The sequence below is a fragment of the Calidris pugnax genome, unplaced genomic scaffold, assembly GCF_001431845.1.
Source record: "Calidris pugnax isolate Ruff unplaced genomic scaffold, ASM143184v1 scaffold407, whole genome shotgun sequence".
NCBI lineage: Eukaryota > Metazoa > Chordata > Aves > Charadriiformes > Scolopacidae > Calidris > Calidris pugnax.
Window position 1 is genome coordinate 509,518 of NW_015091179.1, and position 19,653 is coordinate 529,170.

The 19,653-nt window shown below is 44.9% G+C and overlaps 1 protein-coding gene across 1 annotated transcript in view; it reads right to left on the reverse strand.

The window, feature by feature from the left end:
* The window catches only part of DNAH1 (dynein, axonemal, heavy chain 1), a 68,259-nt gene that overhangs the window by 29,780 nt on the left and 18,826 nt on the right, over positions 1–19,653 (reverse strand). The window contains exons 18-40 of the mRNA XM_014959406.1: positions 19,223–19,421; positions 17,475–17,728; positions 16,403–16,615; positions 15,439–15,603; positions 14,532–14,653; positions 13,895–14,000; positions 12,616–12,795; positions 11,244–11,384; positions 10,428–10,591; positions 9,825–9,938; positions 9,030–9,218; positions 7,862–7,967; positions 6,714–6,827; positions 6,242–6,391; positions 5,646–5,732; positions 5,356–5,542; positions 5,094–5,185; positions 4,490–4,644; positions 2,672–2,849; positions 2,191–2,385; positions 1,403–1,522; positions 633–791; positions 235–339 (exon numbers count right to left, since the gene is read on the reverse strand). Of these exons, the coding sequence (XP_014814892.1) occupies positions 235–339; positions 633–791; positions 1,403–1,522; positions 2,191–2,385; positions 2,672–2,849; positions 4,490–4,644; positions 5,094–5,185; positions 5,356–5,542; positions 5,646–5,732; positions 6,242–6,391; positions 6,714–6,827; positions 7,862–7,967; positions 9,030–9,218; positions 9,825–9,938; positions 10,428–10,591; positions 11,244–11,384; positions 12,616–12,795; positions 13,895–14,000; positions 14,532–14,653; positions 15,439–15,603; positions 16,403–16,615; positions 17,475–17,728; positions 19,223–19,421 (3,495 nt within the window). The remainder of the gene's footprint in view (positions 1–234; positions 340–632; positions 792–1,402; positions 1,523–2,190; positions 2,386–2,671; positions 2,850–4,489; positions 4,645–5,093; positions 5,186–5,355; positions 5,543–5,645; positions 5,733–6,241; positions 6,392–6,713; positions 6,828–7,861; positions 7,968–9,029; positions 9,219–9,824; positions 9,939–10,427; positions 10,592–11,243; positions 11,385–12,615; positions 12,796–13,894; positions 14,001–14,531; positions 14,654–15,438; positions 15,604–16,402; positions 16,616–17,474; positions 17,729–19,222; positions 19,422–19,653) is intronic.

Below are 19,653 nucleotides of genomic sequence, written 5' to 3' on the forward strand. Positions count from 1 at the left end.
TTGGCCAGTCCTTGGCTCAGATCCAAAAGATCTGCTTCACAACCCTGAGGCAAGAAACTGCCTTCTTCCTTTAATGACAAGCTACATTTCACTTTAAACACTCTAACCTGGTTCCTCTAGGCCTTTCTTATTTGCCCTTGGTGAGAAAATCCTACCAAATCTGGCAGGACTGCATTGCTTCCTGGTCCCTCCCCGCAAATTGCCCAGCTTGAAGCAGAAAGTGAAATATTTTACCTCCCTAATGACATCCTCATCCAGATCATCTTCAGCACTGCTAAGTCCCGCATCGTTCAGTTTATAGTCATAAACCAGCCCTTCTTCTGGGAAAAGTAACTGGATCTGTGGGAATAAAGCTGGGGTAAACCTGGCTGCCACTCAGCTGAATTCATGGGAGGATCTGCACTATTGCAAGGAAAACTTTACTAATGGGATGTTGCCCAGGCCAGGGGGGTCAGTTCTCTCTCCCAGATCTTCCAGCTCCAGTGGTCCCTTGAAGTTTGAGGCAGGTATGGTATATCAGATCCCATGATGAAGCTCATCCAAAGCCTCCATTGCTTTCAAGAAGCTCTGACCCCCATTCCTCATCACTCTTTCCTCTACAATGAGAGAGGATTTGCTTTTCCTTTACTCACCTTTTCCTTTGCCATCTTCTCCCTCAGCCACGAGCTGAAGGCCATGCGACCTTGGGCATCTCCAGTAGCACCCACACTCCAGATCAAGGCAAATATAAACCAGGGTTCAATCAGCTCCCTGATACGAGCTGCCTTCTCCTGGGGAATCTTCTTAATTCCCTGAGAACCAGAGAAAAGCACAAGTAAAATTCTCAGGCATGGTTAAGGTACACAACCCCCAACTCTTCTTAATGCCCTCATAATTCTAACTCAGCTTCTACGTAGCTTTTTCTAGCTAGTTTTTCAGGGGCCTTGTCAATGTATTCTGAGGATTAAAACTTCCTGTTTCACTGGTGTACTTGAGAGAGTCCCCTTGCTGAACTAGTGTCACTCAACAGGAGCTGGGAGAAGAATCTAGTGTTTTGTTTTTAATTTGAAAATTGTCCAGCTTTCTTCAATACTAATTCTCAAAGGACCTGCAATCTGAAGTGCATCACTGCTCAGCTCTGATCTCTGCTTTCCACTCATTCTCCAATTCCCTCTGCTATAAATAAAAGTGAACCTCTTCCCTCCATGCCCAGAAGGCATGGAGTTTATCTCTCAGTGGGCAAAGAGTAATCCTTCCAGGTTTACCTGTGCTTTGCAGGATGTTGTATTGCTTTCTGCCACATAGATGAGCTACAGCATGACCTTTCTGCACCAACACTTTGTTTTCCGGTGACTCACCCTCTGCATGACTTAGTGCCCTTAAGAGTTACAGATGCACACAAATGATAGCAGCCCAATCGTACCTCAGTGGGAATGAAAGGCTGAAATAAACATTCCAAAAGCATGAGGAGGCTCCTTGTGAGGTTACTGTCCATTGAGGGAATAATCTCCTTCACAAAACTCCGGACAAAACTGATGGCCTCCTGAAAGGAGAGGCAGGAACAGCTCAGTGTCATCACCCAACACCCTTGACTTTGCTTTTACCTTCTAGGATTCTGGTTCCTCCTTGCCCCCCTGCTACATTTAGCAGGGAGGGTATGAGTGAGAATGCTGCTTTTTCCTGCTGCATCCCGAGTACCACCATTTTGACTGGAGAAAAGTAAATCAAACTGCTTGCTTCAGTCTTAGCCACAAGAAACCTCTGGGCCTGCCTTCTGTTTCTGTGCAACAGTGATGTGCATCTTGTGCCATCACTGCCGTTAAATAGTTTGCTCCCTTCAGACCTTTCCTTCACAGCTCTGGGTTATTCATTAAAATAGAGGCTCAGGAGAAGATCAGAAATAACAAGACTTGTTCTTACGACTTTCCCCCTGGAGTAAGCCCACTGTAAGCAGTGGATGATTGTGCCCAGAAGATAATTTTAAAAGGAAATAAAACAAACAATAATCACCAATAAGACCAAGAAACATCTGTAGGGATCGGTGAATAACCTCTATTAAACCCAGGAAATTCACAGAGCAGTTTGTACACCGTTAGTCTGAAGTGTTCCCACAGTGGCATTTAAAACCAGGCTCTGACAAGTCTGGGCTGGTTGATATCTGAGCTGATATGCTCCAAGCCATGGAGGGGCTGAAACAACATGGTAGCTCACCTTGAGGAATCTCTTGAAGAGAGATGCTAGCTGCTGTGAGAAGGGCTGCATGATGGCTGGGATTTTTTGCAGCCAGCACTGGATGAAGGGCTCCAGCCCCAAGATGCTCGGTTCCAGGTACACCATGCCACAGCGGGAGACCGTGGCAGGGGAAGCAACAGCCAGATCCTGGACTTCAAACATCATGGTCATGCTCTGGAAATCACAAAAGGAGAGAAAGAAGGATAAGGGTTTGATCACTTCTGATATGTCTTTCAGAATAACTTGGTGAAGCTGAAATATTTCCCTTTGCTGCAGGAGCCCTCTTCTTGTGGTGTCTGTGCAGCACAGCAGAGGTCTGGCCAACACGGGGTTGCTACTGAGACACCAACTTCCATACAAGTCCATGACAGACATCAAGTATGAAGTAAAAGGCAAGTCTGTTCCAAAAGGGAGGAAGGAAAAGAGACAACAGGCAGCAAAAGCAGAAGGGATGAGTTACCTCTGTCAGCTTGATGATTTCCCCTGAGCTGAGACACAGTTTCTTATTGTCATCTAGCACCGTGTTCATGTTCTCAATCCACAAAGCATCAACTGGCCCATCAAACATGTACCACCTCTTGCTGGTGTCAGTGGCCGCAGCTCCCCGACGGATGAGTGAGGAAAGGATCCCGTCTGTCCTGAAAAGTGGGAGGAAGGCACGACTTGCACCATTCTGCTTTTGCTGAAATAAATGGCAGTTTCCACCATATAAGGCAACAGATCTTACCCTGGTGTTCATGTGCCCAAGGATACCTGCACCTCACTTCTTGAGGAGGACTGAGACATACCTCTCAGCCAGAGCAGCACCATGAAACAATTTCTTTGGGCATTAGAACCTGGACTTCATGTTATCTAAATATAAAATGCCAAGCTTCCCTTTAACCTCTCTGTCTTCAGTGAAAAACAAAGAGGCCCTGCTAGCACCCAGTTCAAGTCATAGGTGGGTTATCTGCTCTGGAGGTGCCTCTTTGTCTCTGCCAAGTGTAAAGGGAGACTCAGGGCAGCTACTCTGCTGATTCAGATGCTTCATGTGGGTAACTATAGGTTAGGAGGATGAATCCAGGCTAAAGAGCAAGACTCTACCATCTTTATAACTGAAGTTCCCCATCCTCAGCTGCCTGCGAATGCCAGTGATGCTGGAGCTGGTGAGCAGAACAGACACACAAGGAATGCTGGCTGTTGACAGCAAGACCTTAATGTGTACATGGAAACCTGAACTTCAATTTCTGTTCAGGCTCTGGACTCTACTCCTGTTATTAAATAATTACTTATTTTTATAGTGCTAGTGAATTCCAACGTATTGTTACTGAGATCAAGGGAAAACAGTCTGTTCTAAAGCTCAGCTGATTAAAACAGATGGGTTTGTCTGTAAATACATTGTACATGGCTGCTGTATTTTTCTTTTTGTCATGTTGACGTGTCTGTGTGCTGCCCTTGGGTAGGGTCACATCATAAATAAACTGTCAAGCTTAACTGGAATATCCTATAAAATGTCCTTCAGTAAAGATGCACCAGAGCCCAGGCTGGGAAGCTCTGGGTCTCAGCATTGGTAATGTGTATTTGCTTGCACTTTTCCTAGGGGCAGTTAGTTTCACATTTATTTAGTTTCCCTGGTTTTACAGAATAGAGTCTTTAGCTCTTCCCCTAAGCAAGCGGTGGATGACAGGACCAAAGGGAGATTCACACTGCTTCTCACACCTTAGCTTCTGAATAAAGTGAGCTGCAAAGTCAACCTCAGGTCACACATGGAAACATAAGCAGTAGGACCTGGCTGCCAAGAGGGCAAATGGGCTATTGGTTCTCTGTTCCAAACCACATAAGCAAGCAGGAGCCCTGGTAATGGGAAAGAAATGCCCCTTTATGCCTCAAAGTCATCCTTCATCATTCAAGGCCACCAGAGTATTTATACAGAACAATTCAAGAGCACAGTGCAGAGATCGCTTTTCTTCAGAAGCAAAGCAAATGTTTTTAAGCTGCTGTATCTTAGAGCAGGGGCATGTGCTCCAAAGCAATTGAATTATTCCTTGTTACGCAGTTAATGCTGCCAGCTGAGCTGCACTCACTGTCTGGGCATGTGTTGGCGGCCGGGCCAAGCGCACAATAAAAGATGTCAGCTTAAATCGCCGTGACTATTGTAGTTTGGTGGGGATAAGGACTTCGTCGCTTCTGGTTTTATGCCACTACCCTAAATAGTTCTCAGCCTTGAAGAGAAGACGCTCAAGACCAGAAGAAAAACGTTTCCCATCTGGAAGGAAGGAAAGCAGGTTTTGTACTTTACCACTCATGCGTTAGCAAGTTGAACTCTCCATAAAGCTGGCCCATTGTGATGGATTTGGGATTGAGAACAAAGTAGCTGACTGCTTCGTAATTCCCACCACTGGCAGCAGGCTGACCTTTCAGTGACGTCATTGCAGCTGCCAGGACTTCGTAACTCTGCAAAAGCAGGAGAGCAAGAGAGTTAACTGCCATGGCTCCATAATGACAAAGCCACTTGCTCTCTCAGCAACTGGATTCAAAAAGCAATCTCCTTCAGAAAGGAGATGAGATGGAGTGAAGGATAATATCATAGTAGGAGATGCCTGTCCGTATTCACAGAAATTAAGCATTTCAGATGCAGGTGGAGGAAGTTAGGTTGCCTGTGCAAGATGTCAAAGTATGTCTCAGCCCTAGAAACTGGCAGCAGAACTAATAAACTTCAGCTTAATCTCTCAACTAGAAAGAGCGAGCTACTAATATACTTCCCCATGGCTATAAATCAATAATAAAAGACAGCATCTCGGTCCCTTCACTTCTACGGAGTGAGAGTCTTCTGTGAAGCTTAACCCTCTGCATCACTAGGTGGGTGACAGTTTGCTGGGTCTAGCACAGTGTCTCAACCATACCTTTGTCTTCCCAGAGCCTGTTGGCCCCACTAGCATAAGGCCATGTCGAACCACAGTGGTTTCATAGAGCTGGATGCATTTAGCCACAAAACCTGTAGAGGAAGATGATGCAGAGGTGGGTCTGGGATCAGCTCTCTCTTTCCTAGGGCAGAGCACTGGACTAAAAGCCCAGGGTCCGGGATCAGGTCTCTCTGTCCTAGGGCAGAGCACTGGACTAAAAGCCCAGGCCCAGAGGGAGCTTGTGAAGAGCCTTTCCCCTCACCATCAACGTCCTTCAGATTCCCTTTGATGCAGGATTTGCGAATGGCTTCTTCCAGGATGCCATAATCAACAGGCTCTTCTCTGATCTTGGGAAATAAATCTGAGACAATACCACTGAAGAGCTTGAGGTCATCCTGCAGGAATTTGGGTACGTTGGCATCCCTGATAGCCCGCAGGCAGATCAGCTCCTGCACAGATTTAAGAAATCAGAACTTCAGAGATCCTGCCTCTTATGTGGCTGCAGAAAAGGCCACGCAAGTCTATGACAGTGTGAAGTATAAGCACATTTACCTCATTCATAGTAGGATTCTCTCTTTTGAGGTTGCCAGCTGTTGAGATGACCGTCTTCACAGCTCTCATCCCAAAGTCATAGTGGTCCTGGAAAATGCATAAGGCATAGAGGAAACAATGTCATCAGATACATCACCTTAAAAAGAGTGAACCTATGCAGGCACTCAGTTAGCAGGTAAGGGAAAAAAAAAAAGGAAAAAAAGAAAGAGAGAGTTATGCCTTCAGAACAACTGCTCCTTCATCCAAGTCTGCTCTCAGGATCCTTCAAACAACTAACTAGTCTTCAGCTGTACAGATTATGGGTAAGGAAGATGAGAATAACCGGATGATGAAAAATCATTGATGGGGGAGAAGTAGGTAGAGCTGCTTGGCTCAACTCTCCTGTCACTGTAATCCTAACTAGGACTGAAGATCAACGCAGGTTCAGCCACAAGAGGAGAAATGAGAACTAGAAAGGATGGTGGTAGTTGATGAAAGGGTATTGTGACCTGGTTGTGATGTGCTACCACAAGGAACCAAGAGAACCATCCAAGTACTTTGTGGCAAGGCTGAGAAAGCCTCACATTTAAAAAAGTCATGAACACTCAGGCACCTACCTGGCTGCTGAGCTGCTCTGACAATAGTTTGAATGTTGTGGTAATCTTCTTTGCAAGAACTTTGGCTTCATTAAACCCAAAGGAGTAGAGTGAGATCTCAGCAATCATGGAGTAATCCGGGACCATCATAGCCACAGGACGGAAGAGAGCCTGAAACATACAGTTCCAACACAAGATCAAACCACTGTTGTTTCTTGCTTTTTCCAGCAAACTGAAAAGGCTGAGTATGTATCCCAGACTGTTTAGAGGACACAGCATGAGTGTGCCTGGCACCTGTCAGGGTAGCATCCCTGCTGACTGCAATCTGAGGAGTGCCATTTGCTTACAGATGTGATTCAAATCTCAAAATGATCCTAGAAACTTTCCAAAAGCATCACATCCTAGTGCTGGTCATGAATACACTGGTGGTCTGGGTAGCATCAGCACCTGTACCACCCCTCTTCTTCCCATCTCTGCAGCCTGCCCTCCTCACCTTCAGGTTATCGGGCAGCTCAGTGCGCCCAGCGTACCCTGGGTTCATTGTAATGAAGACTGCACAGGAGGGGACCAGGGGGATCTCTGTGCCTTCAAACATGAAGCGATCCACCTAGAAGATTAAAAACACAATCATCCTCAAAGAACAGAGCCTGATCTGCAAATTTAGTAATGCAGCAGAAAACAAAGGCTTTCAGTAGTTAAATTATCAAGCATGGACACACGTAGCTGCCCCCAACTGTAGTGATTCCATCTTGGTCCCATTGCAGGAATCCAGTATTACCAGCAATATTTTTCCTTGTTTAAGAAACTAGGCTCATGGTAGATTTACTGATAGGATACAATCTATTTTTTTGGCTCTTGAACAGATTTATATCCCTCCAGCTGTAAACAAACTTCTTTCCATTTATTCTGCAGTAGAGTTTGGACCTGAATTAATTCGTGGCAGAGAGGGCAAAGAGAAACCTAAATCCTTTTTAAAGCTGTGTAGGTAGTAATTTCAGATGGGGGATAAAGTAATGCAGAAGAATTCACAGAGTGGAAGTTTCTAATTCCAAGCCAAACTCAAGGAGATTCAGGTCTTAACCCCTCTGAGTCTAGAGAAGAGAAAGCAGAGGCTGGCTGCTGGACTGGCTGACAGCTGAGTCTCCACGTAAAGCCAACAATGCACTTCACGTTGCAACTCCGTGTGTGCATGAGTGTGCATTTTTCTGCACTTACTGGGTTTTGTGAACCCACTAAAGCTTGGACAACACATTTAGGCAAACGCAGTGCTGAACGACTCATGGCAGAACACCGGCTGCTGTTATCACAGTTCCAATTTGTACCAGCTCAGTGGATCTGTGCCGGAGTGTCTCTCACACCAAAGCCTCCTGGCACTGCAGCTCAGGCTGAGCAACTGTGGCAGCACAGACTAGAGTGAGGTTACAAAACCCAGTCAGGATGCTGACTATGTAATGGCCTGATACGATGGGCCACAGCCAGGGCATTACTCATCCCTCTCCAAGCTCAAGTCTATCTGTCTGAGTTGCCCCCGAGCAGTGCAGTAGGTCCTCTGGGAAGATGCATGCAAAGACAAGGACTTGCCTAGACCAGCTCACGTGGAGATTTCTTTGCTGCCTTTGCATCCACACATTAATTACGTACCCTCTGCTGCTGTGCTTTCTGAATGGTTGTGATCTGCTGGGCCACCACAGACAGCACCTCGATATCAATGCGGTTGAACTCATCAAAGCAAGCCCACGCGCCAGCGCTGACAAAAGAAGGAAAAATGGGGAGAAGCAGGAACATCACACAGGAGCACACTTGTAGTCATAAGTCCAGCTAGACCTAGAAACTATCAATCCAAGTCCTGGGGAGGCAGCACAGAGACAAGCAGTGAATCTAAAAGGCACTCAATATCCTGCAGGAGGTAGTGATGCAGCCCCAGTGTACCAACGTAGTGGAAGGTGCTGTAGCCCCTCACGCCGACCATGCACCCCAGGCCATGTGAGAAGAGAGAAGGTGCATGGTCCCTGCAAGACCATGGCAACGTCTGACCCTACAGCCTGGGACAAATTCTGCACGTTAAAGATTTGGGCTTGAAAGAGGTGTGAAGTGGAATTCCTGTTTTGTACCTGCTCTGTAAGTGTAGCAGATAAAATTCAGACATCTCTTAAGTCCATTTTTCAGCGCTTGGAAGACTATGTATAAGCTGGAAGCATGTATATGAGGAAGGTGATCTTCCCACAAGGCATGCTTTAAGAAAGAAGTGGAATTACTTACAAAGAAAACATCTGAGAAGAGTATCAGCTTTTGTTGGAGTAACTAATTCAGATTCACCAGCACACAACAGACTAATTGGACCAGCTCTGTTTGAAATGTAGAGAGAATCGTCTCTTAGAGGATCCCTCAGGGCTTAGAGCAGTCTCTCTTGGCTGCTCAATTTTGGATACACTCAGCAGATTCTCTCCTTCTTAAGATTAAGCAGCTTGTGGGCTGAATCTCAGTTCAATGTGTATGATATTAAAACAAAAGCCAGAGCTGCAAACATTTACAGGTTTCTAATAGTGGATTGGTGCAAAGCATTTTAATTTTGCCTTAAATGAACAGGATCTCTTTTTATCCTTTTTTTTTTTTTTTTTTAATTGGCTCAACTGTTGCTCCCTTCTGGCAGGAATTTTATAACTTTGCTCATTCTGGAACACAGTAACCCACTTACGAGGGTTTTGCTTGCTCCTCTGGGCTGCTATGATAACTACTCACCAATTCCCAGCAGCCAGCATCCCTGTATCCTACCCACTCATTTAAAATGACACACAGCATTTCATTGTACCTGGCTAGTCCCTTGAAAAACTTTCCCATTGCCATAAAGTCAAGCTGGTCAGAGCAGTTGAACACTACAGTTTGGATGGCAAGTGCTTTCCCCAGGTCTTTGGTTGTTTCTGTTTTTCCTGTTCCTGCTGGCCCTGCGGGTGCTCCTCCAAATTTCAGGTGCAGAGCCCCTGTGAGTGTCAGATAACACCTGCAACAAAGAAGAGGCCAGATGATGAAAAGCATTTCTATTACTGATTTCAGCAAGGGAGACGTATGATCTTTCCAGCTGGAGACAAGTAGGAATCCATCATTTATTATTCTATGGAACTACTTAGATATGCAGCACTCTGCAAAGGAGTTAGCTATTTGGCCTTGATTAGTATTCATGGGGGCCTGCATGGATAAATCCTTCTGCCACTGGCTACAAATTCACTCTCCAGAAAAAGGACACTTACAAAAGGGTATAACTATTATTGCTGCTACGTACTCTGGAGTATTAGATGTCCCTATCTAGTGGTTTGTAGAAGAGCTCCTTAGCTATCAGGTGGGCATTTTATATAAGTGAGAGCATGACATTAAGAATCAGGAGAGTGAAAGCAATCAGTCTGAGCACTGATCACTAGGAGTACAGTAGAACAGATGCCAGGGTGCTCCTACACCCTCGTCTCAGGTACTCCTTTACTGTACAAATGGTTTCTATTTACATACATTAAGCAGTGAGACCAGCATGGTCAGATGCTCAGTTTAAATCCCTGAGGCTTGTTCATCTGGAAACATCCCCCCACACTTATTACCCAGAAAGCAATCTCCTTACCTGTCAGTGAGGGGTGTGATAACCAGACGGCCGCTGTTCCCTAGATATTCATAGCCATAGATAAATTCAGCATTGACAGCTCTGATGTACAGGTCTCCCCTCGTCCAGTAGTATCTAATGATGAATGAACGTGACATCAGAAAGATAAACTGGCTGGCAGCCGATAAAGCAGCTCACAAGACTACAGCCTGCAGGTTTGGAGACCTGCATGTCATGGGATTTCCCCTCTTGAGAGAATAAAGGATAAGGTAACGCAATAGGATGGACAGGAGTTCTCTCAGGACCTGGAATCAGGTGTTATATCAGGTGTCATACTCCTTCTTGGCAGGAGGTGTACCCTCTGACAGTAAGGCTGTCAAACACCATGGTATAGCTTAGTCTGCACTGCCAAAGTGGATGCCATCAAAGCTGGGTCTGCCTCAGATCCCTTAGAACTGGCCTCCTTAGGAGACTTCAATCCCACTCTTCATAGGGATGTTAGAGGTGACTCAGGAATAGTGCTTACAGACTGTGCAAACTCTGGTTTCTGTTTGTCACAGACACGGCTGATGGGTAAGGAGAATGAAGACCGGCCAGGTGAGGTTCAACAGCTATGTTCTCTACCTGAGCTGGGAGATCCACTCGAAATCATTCATGCTTGTCACATTCTCCTCAATCAGCTTTGCTGCAACATCCTTGGCGTGGACCTCAATCACGATAAGAGCTGACAACACCGCTCGCTGCATCTTGGACAATTTTCCACGGACCAGGGCAACCAAATCGCCCAGCTGGGGAAGGAACAGAAAGTACTCTGGAGCAATGCACATCCTGAAGAGCCAGGCTGTACTACCACAATGCAGTCAAACTTATGGCATGCAGATCACAGGCTGTGTCCAGGCAACTTCTGCCTCTTCTCTTGTCAGAGATAAAAATGACTCCTCAGAAAGCAAATACTACTCAGGGCTGGCTCAGAGCTGACTTTTGCCTACACCACTACCATGTTCAGGTGAAAATAAGGAGTTAGAGCCACCGTGAGGCCCAGAGCTGAGGACACCATATCTCCCCGGTATTAGGTGTGATTAGATGCATGGAACACATGAAGGATGCGATTTAGCTTTTATTTCTACTCTCAATCACTTCAGTTGTCCCCCACCTTTGACTTCTTGGGTGACCCTGGATAAGCTGTTTTTCACCTTCTTTCTGTCTTCAGGTAATGACCACATTATCAGTACTGTATATTATTTGGGGTTTACGATGACAAATATCCTAATGATAAGATGATAAGAACCTCTTTTTCTACCTGTTTTTAAGCTGTGCTATGCAGGACTCTGTCTCTGTTTCTTCTACAGTATTATTCTGGCTGTATGTATAAGTTATCTAAGGTCTGATGATTGAAAAGTCTCCATCTGGTACAATCTCACCTTACATTCATTTTCATACCTGAGTACACAGCTGTGGGAAAAGCCTGCTGGACAAATCTCCAGCTTCTAGAGCTTCAGACACTTCCTTTGTCCAGAAAATCTGGCAGCCAGCAATGACCACTTGGCCAGGCCATTCCAAGACCCATGTAGTACGTGGAGTCTTAAAAAAAGGAGGAAAAAAAAAAAAGTGGTAAGACAATTTTTAAAAAAAATGTATTTCTACGTCTCCCTGCTCTGAAATGCACAATTAACAAATAAAAAAAAGGAGGAAAAAAAAAGTGGTAAGACAATTTTTTTAAAAAAAATATTTCTACACCTCCCTGCTCTGAAATGCACAATTAACAAATAAGAAATGAGTTCTTGTTTAAGAGACTTTCCTTTTTTCCTCTAGTTACTGTGAAGAAATCTTCAGGCACAGCTCTCTGGACACTGGGTACAGCAGGTGCTTTCTCTCCACTGTCACCTGCAGGTTGCTAACCTATTACAAGTGGCCAGCAGCAGGTGAAGAACAGGAATTTGTGAGACCCAAAATAACGCTTCCCCTCCTCTGGTCTGTTCTAACTTTCCTAGTTTCAAATTTTCAGACTGAGTAGAAAACAGGCTGTGAAGAAATCTTCTTCAGACACAGCTCTCTGGACACTGGGTACAGCAGGTGCTTTCTCTCCACTGTCACCTGCAGGTTGCTAACCTATTACAAGTGGCCAGCAGCAGGTGAAGAACAGGAATTTGTGAGACCCAAAATAACGCTTCCCCTCCTCTGGTCTGTTCTAACTTTCCTAGTTTCAAATTTTCAGACTGAGTAGAAAACAGTAACAGAAATATCTGAGGCCTTTTCTTTTTCAACCTTTCTCCCTCCCTAGACTCAAAACAAATAAAAATGGTAACAGAAATATCTGAGGCCTTTCCTTTTTCAACCTCCCTCCCTAGACTCAAAACAAATAAAAATTTAAATTTTCTACTAGCATAGCTTTTACACAGAAACCAGAGCCAAGATGCATCCCCTGATGCATTGACTGAAACCAAGAGTTCACAGTGCCTTGGTTGCCTTTTCCAGCATACTGTGAGACATGAGAGCTGAAGATGACAAAAGAGGGTAGATCCTTACAAAGAGGAAGTTGCCTGGAGAGAGGAATAGAAATGGATTCACACAGGGTTTTTCTATGATACTGGCAACTGTTCTGTGGCTGTTAAGTGAGTGTGCAGCGTTTGCATTCTCCTAGACCATTAGCTACTTGCTCAACTGCACTTTCTACACTTGACACATGTACACAGTTGGATTAAAGGTTGTACTTTAGAACTGGTAGAATATCACAAATCCTTCAGCCCCATCACTGGTGACCTCTATGGCACCAAGACAGCAGAGACCTGTCAGTCTGTGATACAATTCTTACCTCTGGATAAGCACCAATTGACCTTTCTATGTTGTCCCTTACAGTGGCCTTCATGGATTTCTCCACTTCCAGCAGCCAGTCCTCCACATTTTCAGTAGGATAGATGGGAAGAAACAGCTTCACCTCTTCTCCTTCAGCAGAGTACATGTGTGTGATCTGTAGGTCCTCCTGGAACAGCAGCTAATGGAAGAAGTGCAACAGGAGATGTGAATCGAGGATTTCCTTTCTATCCCTGTCTTCCTGCCACTATGGGCCAGCCAGGCTGCAGTGGTGTATGCTCATTATAAATCTGGCCAAACTTGGTTGTCAATAGTAATAAAGTGTGTGACAGATGTGTAAAATGACCCCTCCAAAAGATGGAGGATGATTGTATGAGAACAAGAGATCCACATCACTGGTTTAACTTGAGTGAAGCAAATCACGTTATAGGTAGAATGAACATTTCTCATTGCCTGCCTAGGATTCAAACCCTTGATTCCTGTTCAATTCTGTAGATTCAACTCATTTCCCTTGAGGTCAGAGTGTCTGGTTTTAAGAGTAAAATTTTAACAGCTTCTCCAGTGCCCCACCATACCACTGAAAGTCCCCTTATTTATTCCAATGGCTTTGCACCAGGTTTCCAGTTCAATTTCCTTTCTATTTTCCCAAGCTAATGACTAGGAGATTGGTTTTAGTGTCTGAGTATTGTGGTGGTGCAAGCTGTGACTAGCCATGGAGTCTGAAGCCTATTAGGAATAATAAAGAGGAAAAATAGCCAGGTTAACCCCAGCTCCTAAGTAGGGATGAAGGCAGAAACTTAATCAGTTCAGGCTTGTTCACTGCTTGTGCCTCCTGAGGCTGTCAGCAAGAGTGGGATTCCATCCTAACCGAGTGCCTGTGAGCAGACAGCTAAATCTGAGCTATTTCTCTTGGCCTCCATGGTGGGATGGACAGACATCTCCAGAAGGAGTGTCCTTTCCTCCTAAGATGGGAATCTAAGTGAATTTCTTTAAGTTGCCCTTTGCAGATGCCTATTTTCCCTTCATTATCTATAAAGCAATTAAGGGTGCCCAGTTCCTAGGCAGACATGCCTAGGAAACATCTGAAGTGAGGTTGCTTGACTCCCACTCCAGGGCAGGCAGCACCCTGTTGTGTCTAGGTGCAGTTACAGGTTCCCAGGAGATACATCTCCACACAGCAGAACGTGAACGCTCCTCCAGATCTCAGCATGCCTCTGAGTTCCACGTAACACCAGCTTCCCAAAGGTGGGCCAAGCCAGCAGGGTGCTCACTTTGCCTACCTGTGCAATGTTCTCAAAGCACTTGCGGAGGTGAGGTTGCACAGCAGTGGGGTCTTTTGTCTGAGACAGTATTTCCAGCAGTTCATCGTCTGAAAGGAAGTAGAACCTAGAAACACGGAGAGAGGCATGAGGGGAGGCTTCTCCACTGTAGCACCAGGGGCTAAGTCCTGGTAAGATGAGGAACAAGCCTATTCCTAGAGACACTGTTTCTGACTGCTCACTTTGTGCAGAAGAGTAACAGCCACACTCCAGCCATCCCCCTTTCTGTAGAGAAAACCTTCTCCATCTGAAGAAGTCAGTTATTCTCATACGAAGTGGGAATCAAATAGAATTATTCCTTCAGGAATATGGGATAGAGTTACCTGAAGGTTTTCATTTTACCCCACCCTTTCTAGACAAATCACGAGGCACACATATGCAACGATGCTACCAACTCACAACATTTGTGTTTGCCTGTTTTCTCCCCATCAGAGGGCAGCATTGAAAGGCACAGCCTTGCTTATATTTGCAGTCTCATGACAATATCCTAAGCTTAGATTGTTTTGCTCTTTCTTGGCAGAGTGAACTGGAGTGAGCCTCTCCTTTCCTATTTTCTGAACCGGGGAGTGTGATCCAGCCCACTGAAATGCAGGGTTACCTGGGAAAAGCTCTTCTTTTTGTCTCCAGATATTCACTCAGCCCCTTCTGCACAAGTTCGAGTAGTTTGTTGCATTCTTGCAGGTTCTCTAGTAGCGTAGGATCAGGGCACAAAGAAATCACCTATAAACAGAACAGAAAGCATCAGTATTCTGAGCATGTGGGAGATAAGGCTGTGGAGATAATTGGGTTGCCCAGTGATGTTAGTGATAGGATTTAAATGACTCATTCACGGGAGTATTTTCACAGGGATCTGGAGAGGTGTGAGCTTTGTGGGTAAGGAGGAGAAACAGCGCTTACGGATGTGACAAACACATTTCTGGGTTCTCCTAAATACCAACATTTGTAATATGGAATACAATTGGTGCTGGAGTCGTAATATGTAATATGGAATACAATTGGTGCTGGAGTCCTGGGAAGTGCAGACTGGAGAACAGAAGCGTGCAGAACACTGCTACCAGGACACAGACACAGGCAAGAACAATGGCTCTAAACAATTTTAAAAGTCAGTCTTGAGAAGGAATCAAAGGAGTTATTTTATGGATTAGAATTATAGCAGGGCTGGTTACAAGAGTTGTAGGGGGTAGGGAGTCTGTGTGCTGAAGAGAAGGTATCAGGCTGGTTACAAAAGTTGTAGGGATAGGGAGTCTGTGTGCTGAAGAGAAGGTATCTGGTGGGATGGACAGCTTGGTGCAAGGCATCAGAGGAATGACTGTTTGAACACCAGAACAAAAGGCCAAGTTGCAACAGAAGAGACCTAGCACACCGCCCTGGGCAAGATTGTATGGTTTATACAGCACTGCTCATGCCCACACTGTTACAAAAACAACAACTCAAAGGTGGTCCTTGTGTGAACACAGCTTCAAAGAGTTTGGGGTACCTACACTGGCTTTCATCAAGCCACACACCTCAGGGTTTTCGTTAGCATTCTTCATGATGTTCCTCCAGTCCTTATCCATGGCCTGGTAGCGCTGGCTTTCCAATGGGAGCTGTCTTTTGATGTCCTCTGAGCTAAAGATGGGCTCCAAGTAGAGCCAAGAGCGCTGGCAGTTCAGCCATTCATCTAGGACATCCTAGTGGGAAGCAAGAAGAACATATAAGGACACCATGCTATGAACCTGTTCAACTAAACCATTCAAACTGTGCACCAGAATGGGTTTAAAGAAAAGAGGAAAAAAAAGAAAAAAATAATAATAAAAAAAAGAGGTGATGCTGCACTTAAACCTTCCACAATTCTAAAATCTACCCGAAGCATCAGGAGCTGGAATTTCCTTCCCAAATAATTAACAATTTCCTAGAAATCCCCTTTATTAACTGTTGTCAGGCATCAGAATCAACACCCACTAATTTAATGGGGGTAGTTTAGAAATATATGTAAGCCAATACTAAAGCTCAAAGGGAATTTGTGGTACTATGTCAAATTTCTGTGGCTAGTGTTTCTGTATTTTAGAGAAGATAGCACAATGTCAGCACACCGTAAGGTGGGGATTTTATTTTGTGAAAAGAGCTTTTCTGAGGAAGAAGAATGACAAATAAAATATGCCAGACCCTGCAATTCTGTCATTTCCTCTTTCCTGCTTGATGTACTATTCCCAGCAATGGGAGAGTCCTGGCCCCACCAAGAAGTGTTGCAATAGGCAGCAAAAGAGCTGGAACTTCATCATTGCTATTTGCAGAATAAGGCTTTGAGTTTATCCACTCTTTTACCAGAGTCAGAGGCTTTGACAGGCCCTCTCCCTTCCTAAAGACTGATATTCTCTTGACAGTTGCCCTCCCAGCTCCCTAGCAGCAACTGCACAGTGTCCACGTTCAAGCATGGCATCCCAGCCCAGCCGCCTGATTTCACCACATGTGCAGGTAGGAGACCAATACCTGTGTCATCTTCAGCTTATTTTCCCATGTGTTCATCCTTTCCTCAAAGGGTTTCTTAAATGGTGAGAAGGACATGCTCTGAACCATGACAATGTGATCATCTAGGAGCTGAGAAGGTTCATCGGTGTTTTTCAGAATGAAGGTACCTGTGTCTTTGTAAAGCGCCACAGTAAATAAAATGGAGTTCCATTCACTCTCCATCTTGTTGAGTGCCTGGAACAGAGGGAAAAGCAATTTAATTGTCAGACACAACCTCTGCTATGGTTATCCCAGCTTCCACAACTCTCTTAATGCTCCTCCCTAGCAAGTGACAGATCCTTTTCTCTTGGATTTCACTGGAAACCGCAGCTGTGTATTTAATGCATGAGACACTCAGCAACAGCACGTTTCCTCTGTGCTGCCCAGGGACTCAACAACTCAATGCTCTCCTGAAAGGAACACCTTGAAGGGGAAAAAAGGGCAATTTCGTCTCCAGGCCCATTTATGCCACAGAGGCTGCCAGCAAAGTGCCTATTAATGACTATGGTTAACGATGGCTTTGTGAAAGGCACAGCTATCCATTGGGAACTCCTGAGATTTCAGAGAACAAAAGCCCCAGAAGGTAATGACTTCCAGTCAAGACCACCTTAGGTCACACTCAAACTGGTGAACTGAAGCTGGAAGACTATCTAACTTATGAATCTCCACAGCCAGGAAGTCTTCCCTGTGCGTTTACTGTGGTAAAGGACTTGCCACCTCCACTTCCAGCCACAGCTAATCTCCCTGACATACTGTTTGAATGGCAGAATGCACCCAACCTACTTATTTTAACTTAAACAGTTACTAATCCCACAGTGAGGTGCTGTTACGCTTACAAGTGTAAATTCTATGCAAGGTGAAATGTTCTTCTAGTTGTGTGAACTCAGTCGCATGGCCCTTGCTCCCCTCTGTAAGGCCAGGAGCCTTTTTACTTGTGTTGCAGAACGTGTCTAATGCTCTGGGACAACAGGAACATCACCCAAGGCAACGACTGCCTGCTCAACAGAAACATTTGAGAAGCAACCAAAGACATGGCAAGTCTCTCTCTCCTCACATTCTCAATGGCGTATTCCTTGCCAGCTATCTCAGCTACTTTAGTAATGCTCTCGATATGGTCCAGCAGGTTCATCTCCAAGCAGCGACCAACTGTCAGATTGGGTTCTAGGTTGATATTGATGTTAATATCTTCCGAGAGCATCTCCCAGTGCCGGCTTCTCATACCAGGATTGTGCAGCCCTTGAATTAAGGGGACGTATTGTTTGAAGTCTTCAATCTTGTCTCGAAAGTCCATTGCCACACCCTGGCAGGCTTTCAGGGAGAGAAACAGAACATCAGCAACAACAGCGTGTGAGGAAGTTGCCTTAAGGAACTTCCTAGAAGTCATCTAAAGCCTGATGTGCTTGTAGACACATGGTATGGGGTAGGTAAGCATCAGGAGAGAGCACTGGAAAATGCAGGTTGAAGTAACGAGGGCACAAAGACTTTCTCTATAATGCTACTAAGCAAGGATTCAAGCCCACTCTCAGAAGCAGACCTGCCCATTAGCCAAAAGTCTGTTACAGGCAAGTCTACGCTAAGCACAAGTCTGCCTTAGCCTACAGCTCACCAGAAGACAAGAGGCAAACAAATTTAATTCTTTAATATGGGCTCAAGCACGACAAAGTTGTGAGTAAAGGAATGGACAGGCAAAGCATGTGGGACTTGATTTCTTTCCAAAGTCTGGCTACGCCACGTGTCTCCTCTTATTGCACCCCGTGTGGTCTCACTCACAGGAAGGATGCGACCACCTCACACTCCCTGCTGGGTGGTGTGTGAAGACAAGCAGACTCAAGGACAAAGCATATATTTTACCAGGTGCCAGGGAATATTGCAATGAATACGAGCAGGTATTCTTAGTATTTCTGTTTATCATAATGATTCATAGTTACTCACGCATCCACTCATCACCTCCTCCATTGGGGCTGATTCATGGCATTGTTTAAGAGCGAGTTCAAGCTAAAAAGGATGAATCAAAAATCTCCCACTGCAAAATATATTTCAATCTAAGCCATCTGGCAGGAGATTTTAGAACTAGCTTTAAAGAATGACCAATACATCTCTGATTATCATGGAATGGGAAGTTAAGCTACACCTGAAGTCTCAATTTTAGCTTTACTAGGAGGCATGATGAAAAGACCTTCATGTGAATTGCAAGGGCTGGATGTGATCATCTAAACTTCATACACATTCAGGCAGGAAAACAGTTATTACATTCCACAGAAAACATCCAGATTTTGCAATTTCAATTTTTCACAACAAAATCAAGATCTCTTCTGGCTTTCCATTAAATTCATTGGCCAATAGAGGATTGGCCAAGAAAACAGCACCTGGATTCAAGTTTCTCTACTGCCTGACTTGCACTAGGGCTTAAACCCACACGTCTAGCCACTGGGCTCTATAGTAATTCACTATGACTAGACTGGATTATTTTACTTTATATAAATGAGTAAATATTAACTGCAATATAAGAGGGTGGCTTTTATCTTAGTACTGTCTTGGGAATTAGCTATAAAAGGGATTTGCAGCCTGGTTGTTTCAATACCAAACTGGTACTTCAAGCAGCTCACTAGCGTCTAGATGTGAATCATCATAGTTCCAGAAAAAAGGTGGAAAATAACTTTGCTAGCATTTTCTCAGCTTGCTCTAATACACACAACACATCCATGTGACATCCTGACAACCCCTGTTCAGAACACTCCGTGACATGCCTCACATCAAAATGCTGATGTGCACCAACTTCCTTTCCCCAGATGGCTTATCTACCTGGCGAGTCCTTGAACTGCTTCACGCATCTCTGCATTGTCTTAAAAGAGTCACTGACGTTCTTTTCTAGCTGGTCAGCCTGAATTTTCATGAGAGGATCATTCATCCAGCTCTCATACCACTGCATCCAGTCTGACACTGTAGTCCAGAGATCATAGTATGGCTGGAAGTCCTTAACCATCCTGGATACTTTGCCGTACTTTGGAAAAAGAGAAAAAGCAAGCATAAGCAACAAGTGTATTCTCCTCTAGATAACTGTTTGCATGTCAAAAGGCCAAAAAAAGGCACAATTCTTTTTTGAATCACAATCAAGCAATGAGAAAACACGTAGTTCAAGAGGATGCATCAGACTACTTCAGGGACCACAACCGAGATTCCCAGGGAGAGCAACTGGCAGAGCTGGACTTCACACATTCAGGCCAAAACTCATC